The sequence below is a fragment of the Haemaphysalis longicornis genome, unplaced genomic scaffold (assembly GCF_048455015.1).
Source record: "Haemaphysalis longicornis isolate Haplotype H1 unplaced genomic scaffold, Haemaphysalis longicornis Haplotype H1 scaffold_1, whole genome shotgun sequence".
Taxonomy (NCBI): domain Eukaryota; kingdom Metazoa; phylum Arthropoda; class Arachnida; order Ixodida; family Ixodidae; genus Haemaphysalis; species Haemaphysalis longicornis.
The window spans coordinates 23,502,531-23,527,050 of NW_027526203.1; the positions used below are offsets into that span (position 1 = coordinate 23,502,531).

At 49.0% G+C, this 24,520-nt stretch overlaps 1 protein-coding gene across 1 annotated transcript in view; it reads left to right on the forward strand.

The window, feature by feature from the left end:
- Positions 1-5,938, forward strand: part of LOC144158531 (nose resistant to fluoxetine protein 6-like) — a 64,407-nt gene extending 58,469 nt beyond the window's left edge. The window contains exons 14-15 of the mRNA XM_077689494.1: positions 789-931; positions 5,526-5,938. Coding sequence (XP_077545620.1) covers positions 789-931; positions 5,526-5,789 — 407 coding nt within the window. The 3' untranslated portion in view covers positions 5,790-5,938. The remainder of the gene's footprint in view (positions 1-788; positions 932-5,525) is intronic.
- The last annotated feature ends 18,582 nt before the right edge of the window (positions 5,939-24,520 follow it).

The following is a 24,520-nucleotide window of genomic DNA, read 5'->3' on the forward strand; positions in this document are numbered from 1 at the left end:
TTTCATCAGTTGCCAGGGTACCTTGGGGCGAAGAAGACGCACAGGCATTTTTGTATAGGTGGTATTCACTAAAAAGTTTAGCTGTCAATGTCTTCGCCTGGCAACAATGGAAACGACCACGGACATTGCCGAAGCGCCACGTACATGGCGTGGCTTGTGCCCATGCGTCCGCACACCGAAGAAGAAAAAAAAAAAGCACCGGCGTGCGTCGTCTGCTCCGTTTCAACCCGATTTTCAACGGTGGCGTCAACACAGATGTTATTAATCGCACTCACATTGGACTCGAGTTATTACTTTGCGTTCGGTGGGGTAGAGTTGGGAACGTCTAGCACATATCATGTACTTAGCGCGGACAAGTACCGCCATCCCGCGGAGCCCGACGTAACCAGTGACGGCGCACTCACAAGGTTGCCTGCACGCGTGCCTCGCCAGTGAATACAACCGATAGTTTTGCCATCACAAGGAAGTACTATAGGCCACGTCCCGTACCGCTCGAACGTAGCAAATCTGTGTCAGCAGGACCAATACTAGCTACACTGACATGTCGGAGTGTGTATCTGTGGGCTATGTCACGTCTAGAGCGTAAATAGGCGTCATGATCCTGCTTCCAACCCCGTTTCCCTGTTTCCCGATCCGCTGACTGCAAGGTATCCCCTCCCACCCACTGACGCTTCGTAAATACGGGTATAAGCAGCGCAGCATTTCTACCGCAGCGTCCGCGTTCGTGTACCACAATTTTGGTCTCCAGCTGATCCCATTTTCCAACTTGGGCGCACGCATTAACGCAGGCTTCGTGGGCCGCTTCCTCTCGTGGCGGGCGTTTGTGCCACTGAGCCGTCTCTCGTTCGGCGTCTACCTGGTGCACATGCCGTACTTCATTGCCAGCTTCGCCCTCACCAGGGAGAGGGTCCACTATTCCGTCATGGCAGTGGTGAGTTCACTGGCTTTTTTCAAATCTGCAGGAGAAGTACAAACATTGTGAGAATTGTCTACAAATTCTGAGACATTCTCCCGCTGTTTCTCCTTTTCTCAAGCATTACGTTTTCTTCTTTGAAACAACACGTCCACGCAAACCGCATCTCTATCTTGTTGTTGTTGTTTTTTTTTTTTCATTTTGTTAATAGCGTAACGGTGGGGAGCTAGACAGACCTTTCTGGTTTTGCAACGTCATTTTCTTGTTTTTTTTTAAGTTTCTTATGTATATTATTTGTGACCAAGATAAGGCGCTGAATTATATAAAGCTTTTGCATTTCCTCAATCTATTTCCGTTGTTTCATTTTATTATTTCGTGTTTTTTTCTCAGTTTCTGCGACGGACGATGATTTCCAGATTTGCAATCGATAACCAGATTTGGCGAGTTTCGTTAGTTAGTTTCTTTACACTTGTTAACGGGCGCTGTTATTGCCGTTAAAGTCTTAACATGTCCATTACGCATTTCAGTGCAGGTACTAGGCATTACAGTATTCGCGCCCCGGTACTCGGCAAGGGATGCTTGCGCATTAAAATCGTAGAAGCCGCCGTTATCTCTAATATGCGGTTCAAAAAATATACTATAAACGAGAAAACAGCAGCAGGGAAATTCTGAAACAAAAGGCAACCTTATGGTGTTAACCGGACTCTTTTAATTTTCATTTTGTGCTGCTCAAAACAGCTATAGTGCAGCTCCGTATTTTCTTTTTCTTTGCCCATATAACTTTTATTGCGAGAGCACTTTTGGGCTGCCCCCGAACTGCTCAGAACTGTTTTGGGCAGGTAAAAAAAGAGAGTAAATGTCACGGGTCCTGTGCAGCCTTCCTTGAAGCAGGCTTTTCTCTGTTGTTCTTTAGGGCGCATTTTCTGTGAGCGAATACGCCTTCAAACCATTCTTTAGCTTGTGCATGGATCAAATGAAACGCGAACGCGAAAATATGAACCAGAGGGCTCGAATAGCGTGATTTCTTTCCATGCGAGTCAAAATGACGCATGGCCTAGTTGCGAAAACAAAGTTGTGAAATGCGGCTTTCCAAATATACCAATAGTATTTTTAAATACAAACAGTATTTTTCAATTTTGCGTGTTCTGGTTCTTATTTTCGTGTTCTCATCTCATTTCTCCACGACTGTACATGTCCATGTAGGTGCATACAGACCGCAACAGCTCTGACATTCGAGCGGCGTGCCGCGGGATGCACCGGCGACGCCTATCGGTGGCACCGATGCGACATCGGGTTCGAGATAGCGTGCATGTGCGCGTGCGCGGCCACCCAGACATGATTAGCTTGTCTTTGTCGGCGGTTTTGGCCGCCGCTGTTACAGAGGACGCTTTGGCCGTCGGGAGCGCTGTTGGCGGCGCGTGATTCCGTCTCGCTGTGGACGGAAGCCAGGAAGTTCTAGTGACGTCAGCAAGAAACAAAACACTAAAATAAAACAAAAGCTACACAATCATGGAAGTTGATAAGTCAGGTTTATTTGTAAACGTAAATTGTAACCTGATTTAAAACTTATCAATGAATAAAACCATCATTTTTGCGAGTACCTTCAGAGATCGTTTACGCACAAAAAAAGGGTGTGTCGGCTGCATTGCTCCGCACGGGTGTCGGATGAGAAAATCGACGAAACGTAGGGCATCGAGCGTACCATTTCACGCATTTTAGTGATCTCCGTAAGCATTGTTGGCATGCCGGTTGCGCAATTTGTGTGCTTGTAGCCGTGCCGTAGCGCTTGACCCCCTAAAATGCGCTTTCTACGCTGCCAATTTCGACATCTTTCTGTGACAATGCAGTCAAGCGGAGCGGAACCACTCCTTTTCACTACGCACGTGGAAGTAGTTCAACAAAAATAATTGGCTGGGGGTAACCTCAGCAGTTCAAGACTATATAATTCTCCTGCTTTAGACTTGGACTGATAATTCCACTAAATTACTAGCCACAAGATATGTCACCGATGGCATTAATTTTTAATTTTCGGATTTTTTTGGTTGGGGTTGTCGCCGCTGGTGTCGCAATGGTTCCCTCCCAAATAAAAAAAAATGGCGTCATTGTCGACGGTTCTCAGCAAGTCGCCACTTCATTCTCCGCATAGGATTTTCAAGAAGCTTCGATGTCCATACAAACGAAGCGGGTGGTTTGCAAAGTGTATACGCCCAAGTGCGACTGATGCGACCGGGGCCCTCCGCCGTTACCGCAATCCGTTCGGTTAGCCACTTTGCCGGCGAAAGCGACCATGAACGTAAGCCTGTGTGCACACCGCTCTTTCGCGCCCGTGCTATGTAAGTACGCAACACATGCCGGTGGCGCTGCCCAGTTTTGAGGTCCAGAAAAGTTTACAAATCGGTGCATTCTGTCAAAACTATAGCGCTTATAAAATTCGCTTCTCTTCTGAACGATACAGAGTTGAGCGGTATAGTCCACGATAGGTCTGAGTTCTCCGGTCAAAGCGTTGGCTCGTGTTTACACTCAAACGAAGCGTAGGAAAGAAAGGCGACGGCAATATGCCTGCATGCTCGGTGATCGTGGTTCAGCGCTCTCACCACAAAGCTGATGCGAAGAAATGAACTATCAAATGCCTGTCTGTCACGCCGAAACTGTAACCGGAACCAGTTCATTGGGAACCACTTTGGCGCACTACCACCTGCTAACACAGAGCGGTTGGCTCCTCTTCCCCCTCCCCCATAGTTTTCGCTCCTTTGCCACAGAAAGTTGTCCGCGTATTCCCTTACTCCGTCAGAAAAAAAGTGGACCCTCGCACTGTAAAAGATGCCTTTGTAACGAGCAAACCCGGAAGAAGAAAAATGGCGCGTTCGAAGAGAAACCTTGCTGCGGCAGGGAAGAAGAGCGGCTAACTCGCTAACTCATTAAGTGGAGCTATGGTGGGCGGAGCTCTCGGTATTCATTTTTTTCCTGTTTTTCATCGTTTGATCTAGTGTTCAACCGATGGCGCAACTTGCGCAAACGACGTCCACAGGTACTTGCAAAATGAAAGGTTTTATTCAATGAAAAGTTTTTATTGATTTCCATTTCCATTCCAAACCAATCACGCGTTGGAGGCACCGCTCGTGAGGCGCGCGCAGAGCGGGCGCCGCTCGGATCCCCTGCCACGTCATGGTTCTGTCAAACTGCTACGTGTAATGGCTAGTTGCGGGCTGCGAGTTAATGCGCCGGTTTTGGTAGTTGGTCGATGGTGGCGACAGTTGTATTGCCTGGAGCGGCTTTTATCCTTTAAGTGGTCATGGTTTGAGGTCATTGAGCGCAGTGAACGGAGAGTGAGCGGAGGGTCGTGCGGAATGATGTTGCCTGTTTCGCATAGAGGGAAAAAAGCTGCTGGAACACAACATTGTTATATTGATAACTGTATTATATGACTGAATGTATCAGTGTGATCAATGTAACTTAGACAAAGAGAACGCTTATTCGTCTGACCATTCCGTCGACCTTCACAGTCCTTGAGCGAAAACCGGTAATCATCAGGCGTCGTATAAAAAAGCCCCTGGACGCCTCCAGCGATGTAAAGGCAGTTAGAGCGAACCAGAGGAAGATTTAGAATTAGGCGATGACACTGCGAATTAAGGAGGATGAAAAAGCGAATTAGGAATGATACTAGTGAATTAAGAGACATCAAAGTTAAATAACCGGAACAAAAGTGAGTCATGAAGACACGTGAAATAACAAGAATCAGTGCAACCTAAAAAGGGATTAAATTAGGTGGATTCCTCAGGGAATCAAGGTAACTTCAAGTTGATAAAGATAAATGAAACTTAACTGACAGCTGTCAAAGTGTGCTAAGATGAAACCAGGCGTATTAAAAATGAATAGGAAGCGAAATAAATTGTGAGGATTCAATGCAATTAAAGTGAATAAAGTAGTGAATTAAGTAAGATAAAATGAATAACATGAAAACAACTAAATTCAGATGGACCGAATTACGAAGACAAAGCAGATGGAGAGGAATAAATGCGAATCAAGCGTCACATAACTGGCATCAAAATAAATTAAGGTGGGTCGCTGAGAAGATTCGCTTGTATCAAAATGAATTATACTGAATTAAATTAGATTAAATTAAATTAGAAAATAGACAGAAATTAAGAGGAATCAACCTATTTATTTCGTTTTATTTCGCATTCATTATCTATTACTTTCTCGTGTCATACTTGAATTTGGTCGTTTTTAAATCACCGGGGTTTGTGTAAATTCACTTTTTTTCATCTTAATTCACTCATTCATTCCATTCAAGCCACTTTGTTTCCTTGCAATTCACATTGATTCCTCTTAATTTGCTATGTCTACTTTCTAATTAAGTCGGACGTTCTTGATTGGCATTGCTATCTGTTAATTCAATTCTAACATGGACTACATTGTTTCCCAATTGGTTTATTCTGATTCTTCTTAATTCAGATTAATTCTTCTTAATTTGTTTGTCTTTCTTGCTGGTGTTTGTCGCTGGTGTTTATTGCTGGTGTTTATCGTGCACAACAATGGCTGCACGCACGGTCGCCCCTACCGTTTGTGCTTTCCGTTTTATTAACGCAAATTCACTGGGTGCGCCCTGCAGGTGTCCAGCACGGTGACCATCTTCGTGTGGAGCTGTTTCATCAGCTTCGCCCTCTTCCTCATGTGCGAGTCGCCCACAGGCATCATCGAGAAGACGCTGCTGATGCCCAGTCGCATCAGTCGCGACTCAGCCGACCAGCAAAAGGACGGTGGCCCTAAGGTGCGGAGGCCCGTCATCACCTACATCTGTCCACGGCTCGTGGTCACCCAGGACCAGACTACGCAGGCCAGCGCCATTCATCACGACCAGTGCTGCCGCATGTGATTGTGCGACTGACTGACTGAGTTCCTCCCCCCGTCACGACGTCGTAACAGCGGTGATGCGCGAAGAACAAAGTGCGCGCGTATTAGGACCAGCAGAGAGCAGTTCGCCCGTGCACATGGACTAGCGCCCACTCCATTCCAGCGCCGCCACCCACCCTGTGGGAATAAGCTTTCGGCATGTTATGTATTCCTGCAAAGGGCCACTGTGATATCTGGAGGCACTGCTGGTGTTGTGTGTGCGCTGCGTTAGGTATGGTTTTTTTTTTTTTTCAATTGATGCGTCTGCAACGCAAGCTATGCAAAGCTGGTCCTATTGTTCATTTTTTTCTCTTAAGGCGACATTGTACTTCACCAGCGGCAACAAAGGCAGCTAACATGCAACAAGTACTTTGCGTAAAGTAGCCTGAAGAGGTCGTTTTTATTTATAGGGAGGGATAATCTCGCTTATTGAAGCTTTAATCTGCGGAAACCATTGCGTGTTTTCTTAAAGTTGCATCCCGCTTACATATCCTGCGTTTTAGCAGCAGAGCTGTTTAACCTCATTGTTGCGCTATCATGGATAAAAAAATACCAATAAAATGTCGAACGCACGTGAGCGTACGTTTCGCGATGTTCCTTGTAACATGGCACCCACCCACGTGGGGCCAGGAACCGGGCGTAAGGAGGGCTAATGCGCCCGCTACACAAAACTGTAAATTAGAAACTTAAGCATCTTAAAGATCATATAACCACAAGCAAGAATTGGTTTCGTCTTCAATGAACAGAAACGCCCGACCACCTATCATCTGCTCCTGACGTCACATGCCACACTAATAATGCCGAGACGTCGCCAGTTGGTACCGCCGTCAAGTGGATCTCTGTGCTTAAAATGCGAGCGGCTCGGTATGCTTAGCTGTGTGACCTTCTTCTTCCTTGTGGTTTTTTCTACGTGCAGCTTCGCTTTTAAAGAAGCTCCTTCGGCAAGGAAACGCCTTTCTCGTGACATTTGGCGGCGGTAGAACTCTTTTTGACGCTGTGCCGCGCACATTGGGGATGGGGCAACCAAAGAAGATCCGGACGCCAAAGAAGAGGTGGCTTATCAGGAAGCGCGCTGCGCTGCGAGGCCTTAATGTAATCAGAGACGACGAGCCGAGGACCCCGAAAGGGTGCGTGCAAGTGTGCGTTTGCGCCAACAGCGTCGCTGACAAAACGACCCGCTTACCGAGTCATGGAGAATTTTTAGCGTCAGGTACGTCATTACCTGGGCGGCGCGAACGGCCGCTTCCAGCGAGAATTCCTGGACATCGAGTTCAGGCACAGCTGCCGCGTCTGTGACTGGCTTTGGTTCCTGCTGACGTGTGCCATGTATATATACAGGGTAAAGGGTTCTCAATGGCTTATATGGCGCTCGTCGATTTACCTTAGCGAGACGAACACAGCTCTTCTCTGACATCAGGGATGTACCCTTGTGAAAGCTGCTTTAGGCGTTTTGTTTCTTTGTGCCTCTTCTATTTTTCACTTGCGTAACGCTATGGAGATCTGAGTGTCCATGTCTCCCTGATGCCACCCCCCCCCCCTCCTTGCACTCATTTAAGAATGCTGAAATGCAATGATCACCAGCTCAGTTCGAGAACCTTCATGAGCGTAGGGTGGATATATCTATTGGGGACAGGTGGTCAGTGCGACGCTGTAAAAGTGCCAAGCGAACGTGTCGCAGCAGGAGCCCTCAGGGTCATTGTGGACTTTTTCAATAGCTATATCGACAGCCATGGTTCCAGTGCTGGCACCTGGCCGCTCCCGCAGCGACTTAGTGCTCAGTGATGAAGAGCACCAGCACGCGCATCTTTCTAATCGAGAGATTAGTACGGTTCGATCCTCTGCTTAGTGGCTACGAAGCTTCTCTCTCGACACGTGCCACAACCATCGGCACCCTCTCAGGATGAGGCTGTGTTCATGTTGAAATCAATTGCGTTCTGGCTGACGTGTGTTCTTGCTGAGTCTATGGGGAAATGCATAATATTTTTGGCAGGACGCCATCGGTCCCACTATAGAGCAAAGCTTTCGCTTTAAACAAAAACTCAGTGTCCTTCCACTCTGTGAAGAAGGATGCCCAGCGAAGCTGTGGTGCCGAGCCTCAACGTGGGCGGCGATATGCTTTTACCGGGGCGCAGTCCACGGAGCGCACAAGAGGGCACATTACGCGTTTGTTTGCGACTTGCGATTGAGCGTACTTCAAGTTACTACCTTAATGAAACGTGGACGGACTAGACTTTTATTCCAGCGGAAAAAGGTGGACTGCCCGTTTCCCACCCGTAGGAGTCTATGTATTGAGAGCAGACGTGAATTCCCCACTATTTACAACTTTACTGAGGAGTATGTAATTTTGAAACGCAAACGAAATTTCGCGTAATGGTAGTGCCGTCTTGGCGGCTACTATAATTAATTTTGAGAAAGGTGCAATGAAACAGGAGCTATAGCTGTTTTCTGAAGTCACACACCTTCCGTAGACGGACGTGCTTCACTGTACAACGCGCAATGTGGAAAAGCAATTTACCAATAATGGTCCATTAAAGTGTTCTTCACCTCTAAGCACAAATTTATTGCTGAAATTGCATCTTTTCAGGGGCAGTAAAAGCAGGCAGGGTTATATGAAAACATGGAGGCCTTGGGACGTTTTTATTAATTTTTATGATTTTTACCTTACGCTGAAGGGGTGGCGCCTAGTTTTACGATTCCAGGGATTTGAGTGGGCACCGCAAAATGGCGATACTCTCCCGTGGTATTCTTGTCTACAAGTCGGAGACGGTCTGCTGGATCCTAGCCATAGGCAGCCTTGCTTTAAAACTAAGTTTGACGAACTTGGAAAAGGGGGGAGGGGGGGGGGGAGCTCTGGCAGCAGTTTGCACAAGGCGCCGAATGAGGTAAGGCCGGCCCTGGTACCGGTGGCTTTGACCCCATAGGCCGACAGCGCCCCGAGGTCACCGAGGCGTTCCTCTGTGAAAGAGCAAAGAGGGCCCTTTCGGTGTGAGTGTGTGCGTGTGAGATTTAAGTACCAAGATTGCCCTGATCTCTGCACTCTTGGCCACAGCATGGAAAAGGCTGAAAAGGAAATATACCCGAATTAGTGTGCTCCCGCGCCCCCAGGAGCGCAGTGCCTGTTCACTAAGATCCCTGAACGCTGTAAATACTTGAATAAAGTCTTTCTTTAACTTGGTCCTTATGACTGCCCTGAGACGGCACTAACGCCATTCCAGTTCGGACACGCTACCTCAAGCCCCCTATAGTAACATAACGACGCGGCTCTATGTGCCGTGGCGGCGCAGATCGCTGCTTTTCGGCAATTTACCCAAATGAAAGAGGACCGTAAAAGGAAACGCCAAAATTCGTGTTCGCGATAGGCAGCAGAAGTGCTTTAGGTTCAGTGAGCGAATAACGGCATGCAAAAGTGTTAGCCGTCAGTCCACTCAGCAAACACACACGACATGATTTACGGCCAGACTTCTGAAAGTATACATTAAGCAGAGAGGTAACAATTCCAACCAGCCCAAGTCGCTAGCGCAGTGTTTCTCAAAGGCAGGTCCGCGGACCCCAGGGGGTCCGCGAAGCCTTCTCTAAATCATTTCCCCCTCCATTCTTTCCTCCATTCTGCCGGAACTCGCTTGAATTGCAAAAAGGCGGCTTCGGGGCTTGACATGTACCTTTAGTTTCTCTGTGTTGCACGCATATTAGCATCTGCCTAGTCAGCAAAACGCCAGCTACGAGAGAGAAAATAAAGATGAACAAAATGCAGCGTATGGGTTTTCAGAAGAATATTCAGAACATGACACGCACCGTCATAAATCTCGGGCACAAAAAGCAGGCATTGAATAAATGTGTGGGAACGTAAGTTTCAAGTGCCAATTGTTTGACATTATGGCACCTGTTAACACATATTTTATCATGGGGTCCCCCATCACGTTCGCAAAACAAAAAAGGGGTCCCTTGCGCACTCATGGCTGAGAACCACTGCGCTATCGTAGTCCCAGTGAATCCTAAAAAAGTTAATTGAAACGGATCTTGACTACAGCATTTCAGATTACATCATGAAATCGAGGTATACCCGCAAATTGATAAAGAACAGCAATAAATTATCGGTCAACGAAAACATTCGCCAAAAACAGGTCGCCACAGCTGCCTTTAGGCAGCTGTGGCGACCAGTACATTCAGTAGTCGTGGCGAAAGGCCTGAAAAGAGCCGAAGCCTGTCTGCTCCACCAAATAAGAACAGACTCAGCCCGTACACCAGCTTGGCTACATAAAACCAACATTGTTTCATACCCTTTGTGCCCCTCGTGCAGTGTGACTTGTGACATTGATCACTTCATTATGAACTGCTCCAAAACCAACCCTGAGCGGACGAACTTTTTTCGTGATCTCCAGAAGTTAGGAGTGCCCCATCCTACATCGGAGGACATTATTTTTCCTAGGGACCACTGGATTGTGCGAAGAGAGGTGTCTCATCTCATACTCTGATTCTTGCAGTCCACAGGACTAAGTGAGGTGTGGTGACATTGTGTGTCTGTTATTTTATGACTAAGTGAGGTGTGATGACTTTGAGAGTTTTGATATGGCATTGGGGACGATTAGGCGGAGCAATTGCCGGTAGATATGGAAGGCTAAGTCCGCCTTATTCAACAATACTTACTTACTTTCTGCAACCACGCGCCACAAACATGCCCATCAGGTAGACGCTATACGTTCAGATATTTTTAGCTCTAGAGTAATCTGCTCAACCACAACTCAAGACTCACAGAACGGCGCCAAGAAAGCTTAACCACCACGGTGCCTTGCCATTGCATGGGCCGCTCTCATCGCCTTAACGCCGTCACTGTCAATAACGATACAACGCACGACGCATCCTTTAAAGGCTTCGTAACTAACACCGGTGTTTCAGAATCACGCACCCGTCATAGCGATCAGCTTGCCGTTCCAGCAAAGCGATATTGCCTTCCGATATAGCTACAAGCCAGGCACTTGCGACGCGGTTTAGAGCGTTAATTAAATGTCTTAATATGCCGCATCCCACCCCTAATCTGTCCGAAAAGATACCAAACCACACTTATTTATGAGAATAATGCGTAGAATTAAGGCCAAGAGAACGTTTTACAGTTGAAAAAATCCCTGGTCTTGCATAAAGTCATGCACCCCTCCATCCAACAACAACGGAGGCTGAACACGAGGCTTTCATCCCAGTTTGGACTCCAACTCGCAGACGGTTTGTACTTTGGCTCCTTGAGCTTTCAATTTGACTCGCACGAACTTTGGGCTTTTGATAATCTGATTGCATACCCGCCGCGGTGGCTCAGTGGCTAAGGCGTTGCGGTGCTGAGCACGAGGACGCGGGTTCGATTCCCGGCCTCAGCGGTCGCTTTTCTGATGGAGGCGAAAAGCAAAAACGCCCGTGTGTTCGAGATTTCGGCGCACGTTAAAGGTCCCCAGGGGGTCAAAATTAATCCGAAGCCCTCCACTACGGCGCGTCTCATCGCCTGCGTTGCGTCGGCGTGTTAAACCCTACAATCAATCAATCAATCAATAATCTGATTGTATACGGTTGAACGCACCGGCACTACAAAGGCGATGAGGCGCGCCGTAGTGCAGGGCTCCGGATTAATTTTGGCCACCTGGGGATCTTTAATGTGCGCCGAAATATTGAACACACTGGCGTTTTTGCTTTTCGCCTCCATCAAAAAAGCGGCCGCTGCGGCCGGCAATCGAACCCGCGTCCTTGTTCTCAGCAACACAATGCCATAGCCACTGTGCCACCGTGGCGGGTGAGTTTGGGCTTTTGATCATAGCGTCTTGACCTTTACCCTTCGCCATTTCCTTCTGGTCAATCCAACTGCGTGTACATGTACTGCTCTGTAGATATGTGCCACGTTTCTAGAATAACCGCAGCAACTCTCGGGTATTCCCTCCGTGGGCCTAATGTTTGGGTTTGGGGTCTACGGCGTGAATCGATGCCTGCTTCTTAGCGTACAGTGAGTACTTCGACGAGTGGATGTCGGTTCAAGGGGCTAAACCCTCAAAATGTGACGTTAGGCCTAACGTCCTGTTAGCCTAACGTCCTGTGACTAACAGCCTTACGGCATGAAAAGTAACGTCATTATCATCGTACGTCGAGACGTCGGTGACGGTGGTTGACGTTCACCTCAGAATATGACGTTAGACCTATATTCGTCCCGCCGTCGCCCGCCTACGTCGCCTCCTCCCTCTGCTGCGCATCAACCTTTAAGGCGCGTTCCCACTAGGCCGACACGACGGCGACGACGACGCCGACGAGTCGCCAAACCATCGGCCAACTGCCGAGTTGACCGACCGCGCTGTCATACTACGCCGACGGCGACGCAAACACGTCGGCCGATGGAAAGTCGCCGTAGTGTGACTGACTCGCCGACCGAAGACGCCAACAAAACCGGTCGTCCGACCGGTCGCCGGACGCGTCGTCGGGAATCGACCGAGAAGCGAAAACTGCTCCCCGACAACATTCGTGCCGCAATGAATGAGGCTCTATTTTGATAGTTTCGATAGTTTCTGGAGTGTAATAAACTTAGTAACGTCCATGAAGCCCATACAACTCAACACTAGCGCTGATGCAATCCGTTTTTTGGCGTTCGACGCTTCGGCCGTGCTCTTCGGCGGCGCCGCTACCCCGGAGCTGCAAACTGCAAATGCGTGTGCGATCGGCTCGCCTGTAGAAAATGTAAGGTCAGTTTCGTGCAGAAGAAGAGTTACGTAGGGTAATTTGGGTACTAAGGCATCAATATCGGCCAAGGTTTTTCATGTGAAACGTAAAACCAAAGTACGGCAAGCACTATCCCCGCAGTGGGAAATCGCAGTGGCAGCCGCGCACACACATTATTGCGAGCGCTTTCGCGAAGAAGCGGAGTTTATGGCGATAAGCTATTGTGGGGGCTTCGGGGAACCTTGCTGTGCAAGCGCTATTTAAGAAATTTCAGTTTACCAGCCAGGAATTCTGCAAACCAGCTAGTAAACACCGACGTATGACACGGAAGGATGGGCCTCCATCTGTTACCCAGGCTATTTCGCTGTGGAGGAGCATTTGGGCGGTGGCGCAGTGCTCTCGCGCGTCGCGCCCGTGCGCTGAACGTTGCGGGTTCGATTCCCAACGGGGTCAGGTTTTTTTTTTTTTTTTTTTTGTGTGTGTGAGCGGTTTTTTAAGGGGTATGGTTTGCGCATCCAATTTGAGAATCGCGTGATTTTGAGAAGCAACTACCTTTGCAATTAAATATTTCCTTCGAAACAGCGAGTGGCGTCTTGAGCCACAGCAATTAATTTCCCTTTTCTTAATCGCACCGTGTTTCTCGAAAATGCGGTAGCATGGTGCAAAATCAGGCCTTCTCCATTAGAGGAGGTTAAATTTCTGCTGACGTACGCACTAATTTATATGCATATTTTACGTGCTACCGAGGTCTTTTCGCCGGGGGTTAACATCCATATTATAACTGCCGCGGCAGCAGCGCACAGCTCTTTTTTCTTTGTCCGTGATCTAACAAGAAGTTGAGGAGTACATACAGTACAAGCAGCGCACACGCCAGTACGCACGAATGGCTTCAGTCGTGCTGCGGCGACACGATACACCAAGTTTGACTATAGAGAAAGAAAGATCCCCGGCGGAGAGGCGAGGCGGCGGAGTCGGCCGTCGCGCGGCCGTCGGTGCGGTGTGACAAGCGCGTCGGCCGACATCGCGGAGACACTGACGCCTCGCCGATTTCTCGCCGACGCCGACGGTTGGGCAACGGTCGGCGTCGGCGCGGTGTGACATGGCCGCCGACAGCTCGCCGACACGGTGTTGGCCGACCAAATCGGCCGATGGTCGGCCTAGTGGGAACGCGCCTTTAGCGGAGTTTCTTGACTACCCCCCCCCCCCCTCTGATCATCATCATCATCAGATAAATTTGGCCTTCTGAAGTGTGTTTTGGGTGGACTAGAGAGGACATCAGTGAGAGGCTGAGAGCTTCGATTTAAATTTTTTGCACTGTGGGGCAGGAACCCAGGCATTTCGCACCAAATCCCGTGGTTCTACCCATTAGGCCAATTCGGCCGAACAGCTCATTTAACAGTTGAACCAGTAGGCGGCGCTGGGTTCGCACAGGACGTGGCGGGCTTGTACCCACAGTGAAACGCAATCTCGCTCCAGCAAACGCACTGGCGCCGCATTCATTCTTCAAAATTTATTTTTTTTTTAATTTGTAAGTTCGCCCTGTGGCATTACGCATCGATGCATTTACAGAAAAACGAACGCGTTAGCTTCGTGTATGAAGTTCAGGAGTTCACGGTCCATGCACCATGAGTTTTCGTTCCATGCACCCAGCGTTGTAGGTCAGGAGGGCGGCCAGGGTGGAGACCCGTTGCACAAAGGTGCCGCCGGCGAACTTGATGCAATCCCGGGCAGGTTCACAGCAGGTGCTGCACATTCATGTCCCGAAAGGCAGTGGCGCAGAATGGGCCGGTGGATCTGTATTGGCGGCGGTATTGCGATGGCCAGGAGGTAGTCAAGGACGGCCCAAGGGCCACCCCAATGCGTAGTCTCCGCAGCGCAACCTCCTCTCGAAGAGTTAAGTCACCATGGAGGTTTTAACCATACACGGAGGAATGAGGGCTCGTGTGGTGGGCCGGAGATTTTCCTTTTCTCGTTCCAGGTGCCCGCAAGCACCTTCGGGGAAAGCTAGTGGTCAAATGACGGCACTCAGGCGGCTAGCTGTCGTCTGCCTCCGTCCAGGCACAGATGAACGGGGCACCCATTCGATACGTATCTGCAGTACGGTGCTTCTTGCCAAGTGATGAATGGCATCTGAGAAGGATGTAGATTGTGCCACGCGACGAATTTCATGTGTGGCTCGCGTTAAATTAGCCCGGATGATCAGTCGGGAGGACGGCCCCGCTGGGACAAAAGGTAGTATTGAGACCAGTCCATCATGTAAGGGGGTGATTCAGTAAGATATACGGGTGGCAGTGGATTGGCCGCATATGAACACGTTTGGTCAACCTCCGGTAGCTGGGGGCAAACCAGTGCGCTTTGTCCCGGGCCATTTTTAGCGCTGGCATCTACATACGCAATGACTGCGTCGGTGTCTGTACAATGAAGACCAGAGACCCGTGCCGTACGTAGCCTTGCGAGCTACTGGGCAACGGAGGCGACCAATTGGTTTATTTTCTGTCAGCTGTACTCACTGACATGGAGGCAAGCCCGACTCTTTCAAGGTTGCATCTGTTACTTCATGGCTCGCTCCCGATCAGACGAACCCAGCAGCTCGCCGCCGCGCTGCTCTCACGGGTTATGCTTCGGTTATCGCCCACTATGGGTGTTTCCGGTCTTCTGTATGCGGGTTTGCGTTTCTTGTTTTATTAGGGGCGAAAAAATTACATGGCCGAGTGAGAAATTACCAGAAAAAAAATTTCAACATCTTCTCGTAAGGGAACCCTGAGTAGTATGCGAAGCAGCCATGGGGTCGACTCAAGTTCCCATTAGTTTTCAGTTCGATCGCCGCGTTGCGGGAGGAGAAATAGTGGAGGAGCGCGCGCGCGTCATTTATACCGCTGAGCTACAGTGGCGCCCCCAGCGGAGTATGCAGCGGCTACCGTCGTGTCTCTAACCCTAAGCTTCTTCGCATTATTGCGCGCGGAGCCGCAGGTGTTGCCATTCGTTTCGCAATCCCGGAGAGGAGAGAAGCTTCGGAGAGGAGAGGAGGAATTCCGGAGAGGAGACGAGCGTCGGAGATGAGAGGACGAATGCCTCGCATACAACTCAGGGTTCCCCTACGAGAAGATAACGACGGTGGTTGAACGCGAAGCTATCTCGTGATGGATTCTTTGGTTGGCCAGTCCCTAGGGACATCCTGCCACAATCATCATCAGCGGTGCCTGGCCAGGCATGCGCAGTGGGGGTGTGGTACTCAGGGTTCCCCCTACGGAAAGATGACGACGGTGGCTGAACACGAAGCTATCTTGTGATGGATTCTTTGGTTGGCCAATCCCTAGGGGCATCCTGCCACAATCATCATCAGCGGTGCCTGGCTAGGCATGCGCAATGGGGGTGTGGACGCCGCCCAACGGCGCCCACACAACGGTGGTGGGAACAGGCTCGACCATAAGCTGCTTCGCATCTAAAAACGTCATGCATGTCAGGGGCTAACAAGCATGGGTGACGCCAACTGGAGAACCGGCCTGTCTGGTTGTTTATTCATCGAGACCTTCTATAGGAAGTCCCAACTATTCGTATGTATGGCCTTGATGTGGCCTCGTCTAAGTTCGCGGCACCATGGGTGAAGAGTGCAAAGGAGAGTGCCGCGCGGACGTGATACGTAGAAATGCGACGAAGACTGGCGGGTCACGCGTACCAGTATTCCTCGCTTCTTTGAGCGATCTGCGTTGCAGCCCTGACTCGTGTACCAGGCTCAATTCCACCATCTCGCGATGACGGACTGGGATCACCTCGAAGCCATGAATCGGATTGCCATGCGGGCTATTACTGGACTACCCTAAATGACCCCGATACCAACTGTGCAGGCTTTTTCTAACACTGCATACCATGGCGTAACATAACTCCCCCGATAGGCCAGTGACCATGACAGCTTCCGTTAGAAGCTCACGGCCGTCTCACGAGTTCACATTTGGCTGCGAGGACCACATACCCACTTGCCATTCTCACATACCCCCACGAGGTGATTGGCCAATCTCAATGACACCTGTCGTCAGATGCTCAAGGCCGATTCCCCAATTCTCATTCAGCCACGAGATCGGCATAACCAACCTAAATTATCCTATAGCCGCATAGTTTGGTTTGCCGTGGACGATTACATATACGTCAGACGCACACGTTTCTTGTCTGCTACATCACCATAAACACGGCGCGCACTCTGCGCCGTTCTATTTAACATTAATGTTTTGCATTGACATCTCAGGGAGTGCTTAGATGTCCCCGGAGTTTTTTTGTTGTTGCTTTGTTTGTTTACATCTGGCGTGCCCATTGGCAGTGGCGCTACCAGTGCGTGCCTAAGCCCAGACTACACCAGCACACATTTTTGAAGCGGCGAAGGAGCGAAACCGTCTCCTTTTACAATGTGGTTTGCCCTGTTGCGCTGTGGATGTCGTTCAGTTTTGCATGCTATTATTGGGTGTCATGAAATTGTTTGTGAGTCCTCCACCTGTTTTCTTTTACAATTATTACAAGTACTTCTGCTACAACCCTCCTTTGTTTGCAATACGAGAAAAGAAAAAGAATAAGAAGGGTCGAAACTGTCCCACCTTTCCAGTGCAACACCATGTCGTTGGATAAACTCCCTGCGAAACTAGTGCAGACAATGTTCTGCTATCTTCGCCAGTGCTTTAGATTTCTTGCTTCACATCCGCAGCGGATTTACAATCCTGTGCACTGCACCAGTGGGGCCATATTTCCAAGACCCGACAGCAGCACAGCATGCGACCTGGGGAACTTCGACGGGGTACCCTTGTTCCATAAGCTTAACACCTCAGAGGGCTTCTTCGACCCTGACACGGTAATATCGGCGTCGTCCGCTTTCCACGACTTGAAAAAGCCGGCGATCGAGAGCGGCGCGTTGATGCATGCCGCCAGGCCGACAATTATGCGCATCTCAAAAGCTCTCGCAAGAACTGAAGGTGAACGTTTACGAAGAGTCTTGAAATTATACGTCGTTATACCGGCGGGACTTCCGTCCTTCACATCCTCACACCTGGCGTCCATCAGACTAATAACATCCAACGACGCTCTTCGGAAGATATGCGGCAGCGGCCGCCGGCCAAAGCAACTCAAGCTCAATTCTGTTTATCTTGTCTTCAATGAAACCTGGATATTCTTCCCGCGGCTGCAGTACCTTGCCAGCCTTTCCTTTGCCGCTCATTCTGGGGATGCACTAGTGCTACCTCCCACTAACAGTCCCAAAGTCGGCGCGCTAGAGATCAGCGTCATTTTCAACCTGACAGGCTCTCTCAGACAGCAGGTAGTCAAGAAGATTCTCAGCCTCAAAGCACTAGAATGCCTCCACATTCAGGGACTGCTAATACGAAAAGAGGAAATTGACCAGCTGATTCCCCTTTTCAGACTGTCGCTGCGGCAGCTGACGGTGAACGCGCACAAGCTGCAAGGTTACGAAATCGGGGACCTCTCCGCATTCGCGAACCTCGAAAGCATCTGCATCCAAGGATGGAAGGGCGCATACTTCTGCATGATACTGCTCTGCACGTTCCCGAAGCTGGTGCGCGCCAAACTGGTCGTAGATTCGGGCGCTTCTGCTGCCGTTCTCCAGCTGCGATCATTGGTGCACATCGGGGGCGTGTCTTCCCCACGGGGAAGCACACAGCTCGACCTGAACCTGATCTGCACGTCTCGAGATTCATACGATGAACTGATTGGAGCCGTACATGCTTTTAAAACGTTCTTGACTCTAGCCTCGAGCCCATCCAAGGAGCACATCTTAGACCTCGAGGAACAGTGCCGCCGTCGAGTGAATGGCCTTTCCCGTGCGGTGAAGACCTCCTTCCCCACCATAAGCGAGACGCTGAAGCACCTCGAGCTGGACCTTATTGGCGACCGACAATAAACCCACGTCGACGATCCCTGGCACCCGTGTTCCTGTGCGCGCAACGGTCTCGAGTTGAGGTACTGATTCGGCAAAGTCATTTAAATGTCAAGGAAGCGAGGACGCCAACATAAAACTTCAGCTGGTTGCGTATAAAACGTACCCATGTATTCCAAGAGGCCGGACGGGCCGCAGAGACGCACAGACGTGGTGTAGGGGAGAAAAGGAGGCCCGTGAATGCAAGAGCATCATGGTTTGTGCGGTAACAAAATCGACTCTCTAGACATTTGGCAAACTGTGTAAAGCGTAGCTTAGGTTTTGGCATTGTTTCGCGTAGAAATTCTCTGAGCGACCGTAAATGTACGTGGACTCACTCAACGAGTAATATTTAATGCAAGCTTGACCGCATGTCCATCATGAAGCTAAAGTGGCAGCTATGTCGAGGCTATCATCATGACAGGGACAGCATGTACTTTCTCGATTTGCCCCTTCTTGAGCAACGGGGTTGTAAAACCGTATACACTTTTCCATCGCGCTTTGGTTTCGACAGAGCTTCGAGCACCAGCGAATACGAGTACCCGTTGCTTGTATGAAGGCGCCCAACTTTACCCTGTATCAACAACGCACTGAAGGTCGAGAAAGGGCGGGGCTTTGACTGCAAGTGGCTGGCGGATATGCCCAGTGATGCAACAAGTGGTTCAAGTCACCTTAGGCCCCTTGATTTTGCTCCGCCAAATGCTCCGAGGCCGCCGTCACGACGTCTGTCAGCCACTTCACCGTCCAGAGGCTGCGCATTCCGCCGTGGCCACTGTGCGTACAAAACTTTCCGAGAAGCTAGCGCGATAAAGACGAGTCCCTTTTGATACCACTGAGTGAGCTGTTCCAATGATCTCCAGCTGGCAAGAGTGGTGGCTGCATCAGTGGACGAGTGACTACCTGTTCATCAAGTATAAATGTGTCACGGTCTACAGGATATCAGCAGTGAACCTGTCCCATCCACGCTAGTGTGCCCGCACATACCTCTCTCCTCTGGGCCACTATTATTTGCATCGTATCCATTACTGCTGTTGTCATAGAGGTCACGACAAGCTTCACAGCCATTTCTGTGTAATATCTTTGTCGTGCGTCTTGGAAATCCTCCAACTGCCTTCCACAACAAGTTGCCGTACGGACCACACCTGATTTCTTGTCGCATGTTAATGCTAAGTTTCGTTTCAAACAAAAATGTGTTTCAGTCCACCTGAATTTTCTCTTTCGCATGCCAGGTGTACACCACTGGCAGGAGGGAGTGTACGCCTGGAGGCCTGCGTGATGGCGCTTGTGCACACAAGTGTGAAAGGAAATATTTCCTGCAAGATGATGAAACGGGGAATTTTGGGTCATATTTAGTATGTAAATTTAATAATAGGAACACAGTGCTCTATAGTATAAATGAACCATTTATTAAAGTCTGTACGGATATATCTCGCGGGCTGAGTATTGTTCTTTCCATGTAAACGTGTATCGGAAGCCACGCGTGAACGCAAAAAGAACATCAGCCGCAATTCATTCGGGAAAAAATTTATGGACACCTTACACTAGCTACGCAGGTTATAGGCGATAACTTTACATGTTTATTTCATGCTATGCGTGCATCCACATGAATCGGCTATGAGCTTCCGACAGCACTTGTCATCGTCTCGGGCCAATCACTTCGAGTGGGTATGTGAGAATGCTGGGTGGGTACGCTGTGGCCGCACCAAGTTCGTTTTCTGGACAGACCATGCGCTTCTGACGGCAGCTGTTAGTGTGATATGCCCGTTTTCGCGCGGTCCAGGAACAAGTACATGTGAGTTTGTATTTGGAGGAAATAGGTGCGCAGGGGGATGTTGGGGGTGATGTCTGGCCAACTCTGCAATTTATCAGGGGAATTATTACTTATAGTGAGCTGTTAGGGGTAAAATATTAGGGAAAAATTAAAAACTACGCGTTGGCGGAGTTTGATGTTCGCCGTGTGCCGAAACAACAGACTGCGGCAGGTGCCTCAAATTTGACCTGAATGTTCATAACTTCAGCAGGGATGATCGAGCAGAGTTTGCAGAGCCTGGATCAATTATGAGGGTAGACAAAAAATAATAACGCTGACAAACAGTTTGCCTGTACTGTAGTCGCCTCTTGGCCAAAGGATAGGGGTGTTGCACCATCCATACGCTGCACCATGAGTCTGAGAGGTGCAAAGAGCACTCTGACTGCCAGATTCCAAAGTCATGCTTGCGAGAATTCCGCCTTTCGGGTTTCCAGGCCTTTTCTAGGCCCTTACAGGATTTGTGGCCGTTTGCTATAACATCGGAAGAAGCTCGTTATTTTACTGCAAGGTCGCACAAGTATGCTGTACGTTGTTGTTGTTTTGAAACAGTTGACGATCTCAGCGGCTTCCAAGTAGCAACACTGTTTCCCATTAAAAATGTCCTTCGTGCAGCCCTCGTTCTGAAAAAAGTCCCCACGATCATTCGAAGGGATAACTGGCAAAATAAATCATTGATTCATTGTAGGGTTTTAACGCGCCGACGCAGCGCAGGCGATGAGGCGCGCCGTAGTGAAGGGCTCCGGATTGATTTTGACCACCTGGGGATCTTTAACGTGCGCCTAAATGTCGCACACACGGGCGTTTTTGCTTTTCGCCTCCATCAGAAAAGCGGCCGCCGCGGCCGGGAATCGAACCCGCGACCTCGTGCTCAGCAGCGCAACGCCGTAGCCCCTGAGCCACCGCGGCGGGTCTGATAAAATAAATCAAAACCCCTTTCGTTAAAACGCGATGCTTTCTCCCACGCAAACTGAGTACAAGTCTAAACCCAAAATCTAAACTGCCTTGTCCATGACGGAATGGCGCAATCAAATGGGCGTCGGCTTCTTAACGCTAGGGACCCATGGGTTCGATTCCTACCACTGGAAGCGTTTGTTTCTAGAGGTGCTTGATGTGCCTTTGTGGAAACCCATTGTGTACGTTGCCTTTCCTGGATTTCGTTTTGGCGTAACGATTTGGATTTTGAACTTTGACTGTGGACTGTGAAGATATTGGCTTTCGCTAAGAGAAAGGTTCCAGTTTCAATCATCTTTCAAGTCATCCACGATCATCAACATGACCCGAGAAAGTTGACTTTCCTGTAGTCCATTTTGGCGGAACGTTGCCATCACTGAAGCATAGACAGCTGCACTTTAAAAATCAGAGCCCTTCCATCCTGTGAGGAAAGGAAAGCTTTCGCGCTGGTATGATTTGCCATGTTGGTTGTATGTCTATATTCTGGATTAGGGTTATGAATTATAACGGCAGTAGCCTGATCTGTACTTGACAGACTAAGGACACACATGATTGGTGGGTAGAGACAATGACATGTTATTATAGCGCGAGTGCGCCAATTGTGATTGGCGTAGCCGCGCTAGGCTCTAGTGCGCCGCACAGGTGGCCGCCGAGGGGCGCGCGGCATTGTGCAATGGCAGCGGGGAAGAGACGCCGCGCGTGGCGAGCGGTAACAGTAAAGGCTCGTTAACTTGAACCGCAAGGGGACGCCATCTTAGTTCGAAGTAATGAAAGTGAACGATAACAACACTACACTGCGATGGGGAAGCACTAAGCATGTCGACAATTTGATTCTTGAAAAAGTCCTCGATACCGTCTGCCTTCAGTCGTTGAAGGTGACAGCCAGCACGTTTTGCTCCTACGAGCGAATGTAGTGGAAGCCCACCTCTTCGCCTTCTTCAAAACTAAACAAAAGATGGCCCGCATTTCATCCGGCCATTACTTCCGTGTGAACGGCCGCGTACTGGTGCGTCGTCCTGCTCCATCTCGTCGTCACTCGCAGCAACAGGTTTTCCGTTTCTGACCCGAGAGATGATGTCCTCATCTATCAGTGCACCCCACACCACTGCACTCGCGTGCACACTGACGTAGTCCGGAAAGAAAGCGTCATCCATAACAAGCGCCATTGGGATTTAAGGTGGTTTTTAACCAATTTGTCTTCGTTCTCCGTTCTTTTTTCCGTTCTGTAGGTGACAATGCCACTTGTGCAGACAGCGGGTGCGCTTCTCTGGCGGTTTGTCAGGCGACAAGAAGTTGCTATGGTGGCGCGTAGTTCGATTTATCCCAGGCGGAACCTACGCGCGTTCGAAGTACCAAACTTTTTTATACGTAAGCTTGTATTGACGCTTGGCGGGACCAAATCGTACATGATTAACGTGAGAGTTTGGGCGAGTTGGCACTCCAATGCTTACACCGTGAACAACAAGGCGAAAGACGAAGAGAATGGCCACACGGAAGAGCGCTAACTTCCAACTAATAGTTTATTTCGGAAAAAAAAAACAAATTTAAGTATTCACACAGCAGCCAGGCTGCGCTAGCAAGCCTGGGAACCAGCAGGCACTGCCCATAATGAAGATAACCACCGTCCCAGTCGAAAAACACAACAGAAAAATACGACAGAATGATCCTGTGAGGGAATGGGACATCCTGTAGTCTGTAGTAAACCCTGTCTTGTAGTCTGTAGTAAATCCTGTCCTGTATTCTGTAGTAAATCCTGTTCTGTATTCTGTAGTAAATCCTGTCCTGCAGTCTGTAGTTAATCCTGTCCTGTAGTCTGTCGTAAATCCTGTCCTGTAGTCTGTAGTAAATCCTGCCCTGTAGTCTGTAGTAAATCCTGTTCTGTAGTCTGTAGTAAATCCTGTTCTGTAGTCTGTAGTAAATCCTGTCATGTCTGTTTTCGTAGTAAATCCTGGCATGTCTCCAATTTCAACTAGTTTGGCATGAGAAATTTACTTCCCATGATGTTTTTTCTATTAGTTACCTGAAGTATGCAGGATATGCATAACAATTTCAATAAAAATATGACCAACAAACATAAGCATTTGGGGTCATTCTTGCCTTTCTGGTACAAGCTTGAAATTGTTTTCAGTGAATAACTGATTTCAGAAAGCTGTACCAAAAGGCATTTAAGCAATGCAACTAGTGGTACATTCATGCATGCAATAGAAAAGTTTGATGTTACGCAGACTGCACATGCCTGATCACAGTCCGAAAAAAAAAGCAGTTTGCGGTGATTATCCATTTTATTTTCCTCTTTTTACAACACTGTTCCTGGGCACTACCGTGGCTTCCCTTTTTGTCATGGAGAGGCTTTTACTGCCCTCTTATGTTGCTGTTACACCAAACAAATAATTTTTATTTCAATGCCAAATATAAAAACAAAATGTGGCGCGTTATTTGTATGCTCCATGATCGTGCTGACTTGGAAACGGTCAGAACTATAATTTCTTTTAGTACAAAACAGATTTCATCCGCACGCCTTGCGAAACTGCGCCTGCTGCAAATTCACGGGAACCTGGACGCTGGTACACGCCGGACACGGAAACTCGTGGATCCAGCAGCCGCTGGAACGTAACGCTGGAACACGCCCGAGACCACGCCGTCTCTAGCGAATAGCGTGGCCGATGCTCGCGCTGTGCCTTTTTTTTAATAGCCGTGTAATTGCAAACCCGCGTAGCTGTTAACAAGAAATACAGAAGTCATTCCTTCAGGGAAACCTCAGTAGCGCTACAAAATTTAGCCAGACTCATTTGGGCACTTTTCAGCTGATTTGGCCGTGCTTCGGAAGCAGGGCCAAATCGCGTCCCATCATCGCGTTCCGTCAATGACGCTCAACCTGTTCATAAAAGCAAATTTATTCTCCCCGATAGAAAAAAAATATTAAACGAGCATCGACAATAACCGTTCGAAAATTCGTTCCTTATATTAGTTAGGGCCATTAAAACACAAGTTAAAATTAAAATGGAAAGTCAATCTTTAGCTGGAATGCTTGCCTTTGTGAACCTTGTTCCGTTGCATTCGCACAGCAAGGCGTGGAAGGGTATCCTGTGGCGAAAAGCGCACGTCTCTGTGGTGCTGCACTATCTTGAAGAGTACGCACACAATATACCTGCCGAAGTCACGCAGGGATCGTTGCAAGTTCAGTCGATTGTCGAAGCACATCGCACGTATTCGAAATCACGCTGCCTGCGAGATTCGTCGCATTCACTCACATTAAAGTGCCAATTATCCCAAGCACCCCGGTTAGTCGTCGCTGGAGGAGTCCTCATATCGAGATGCTTGAAATCCGGACCACTGATCTTGCTTTTACCACAGCTTCCGA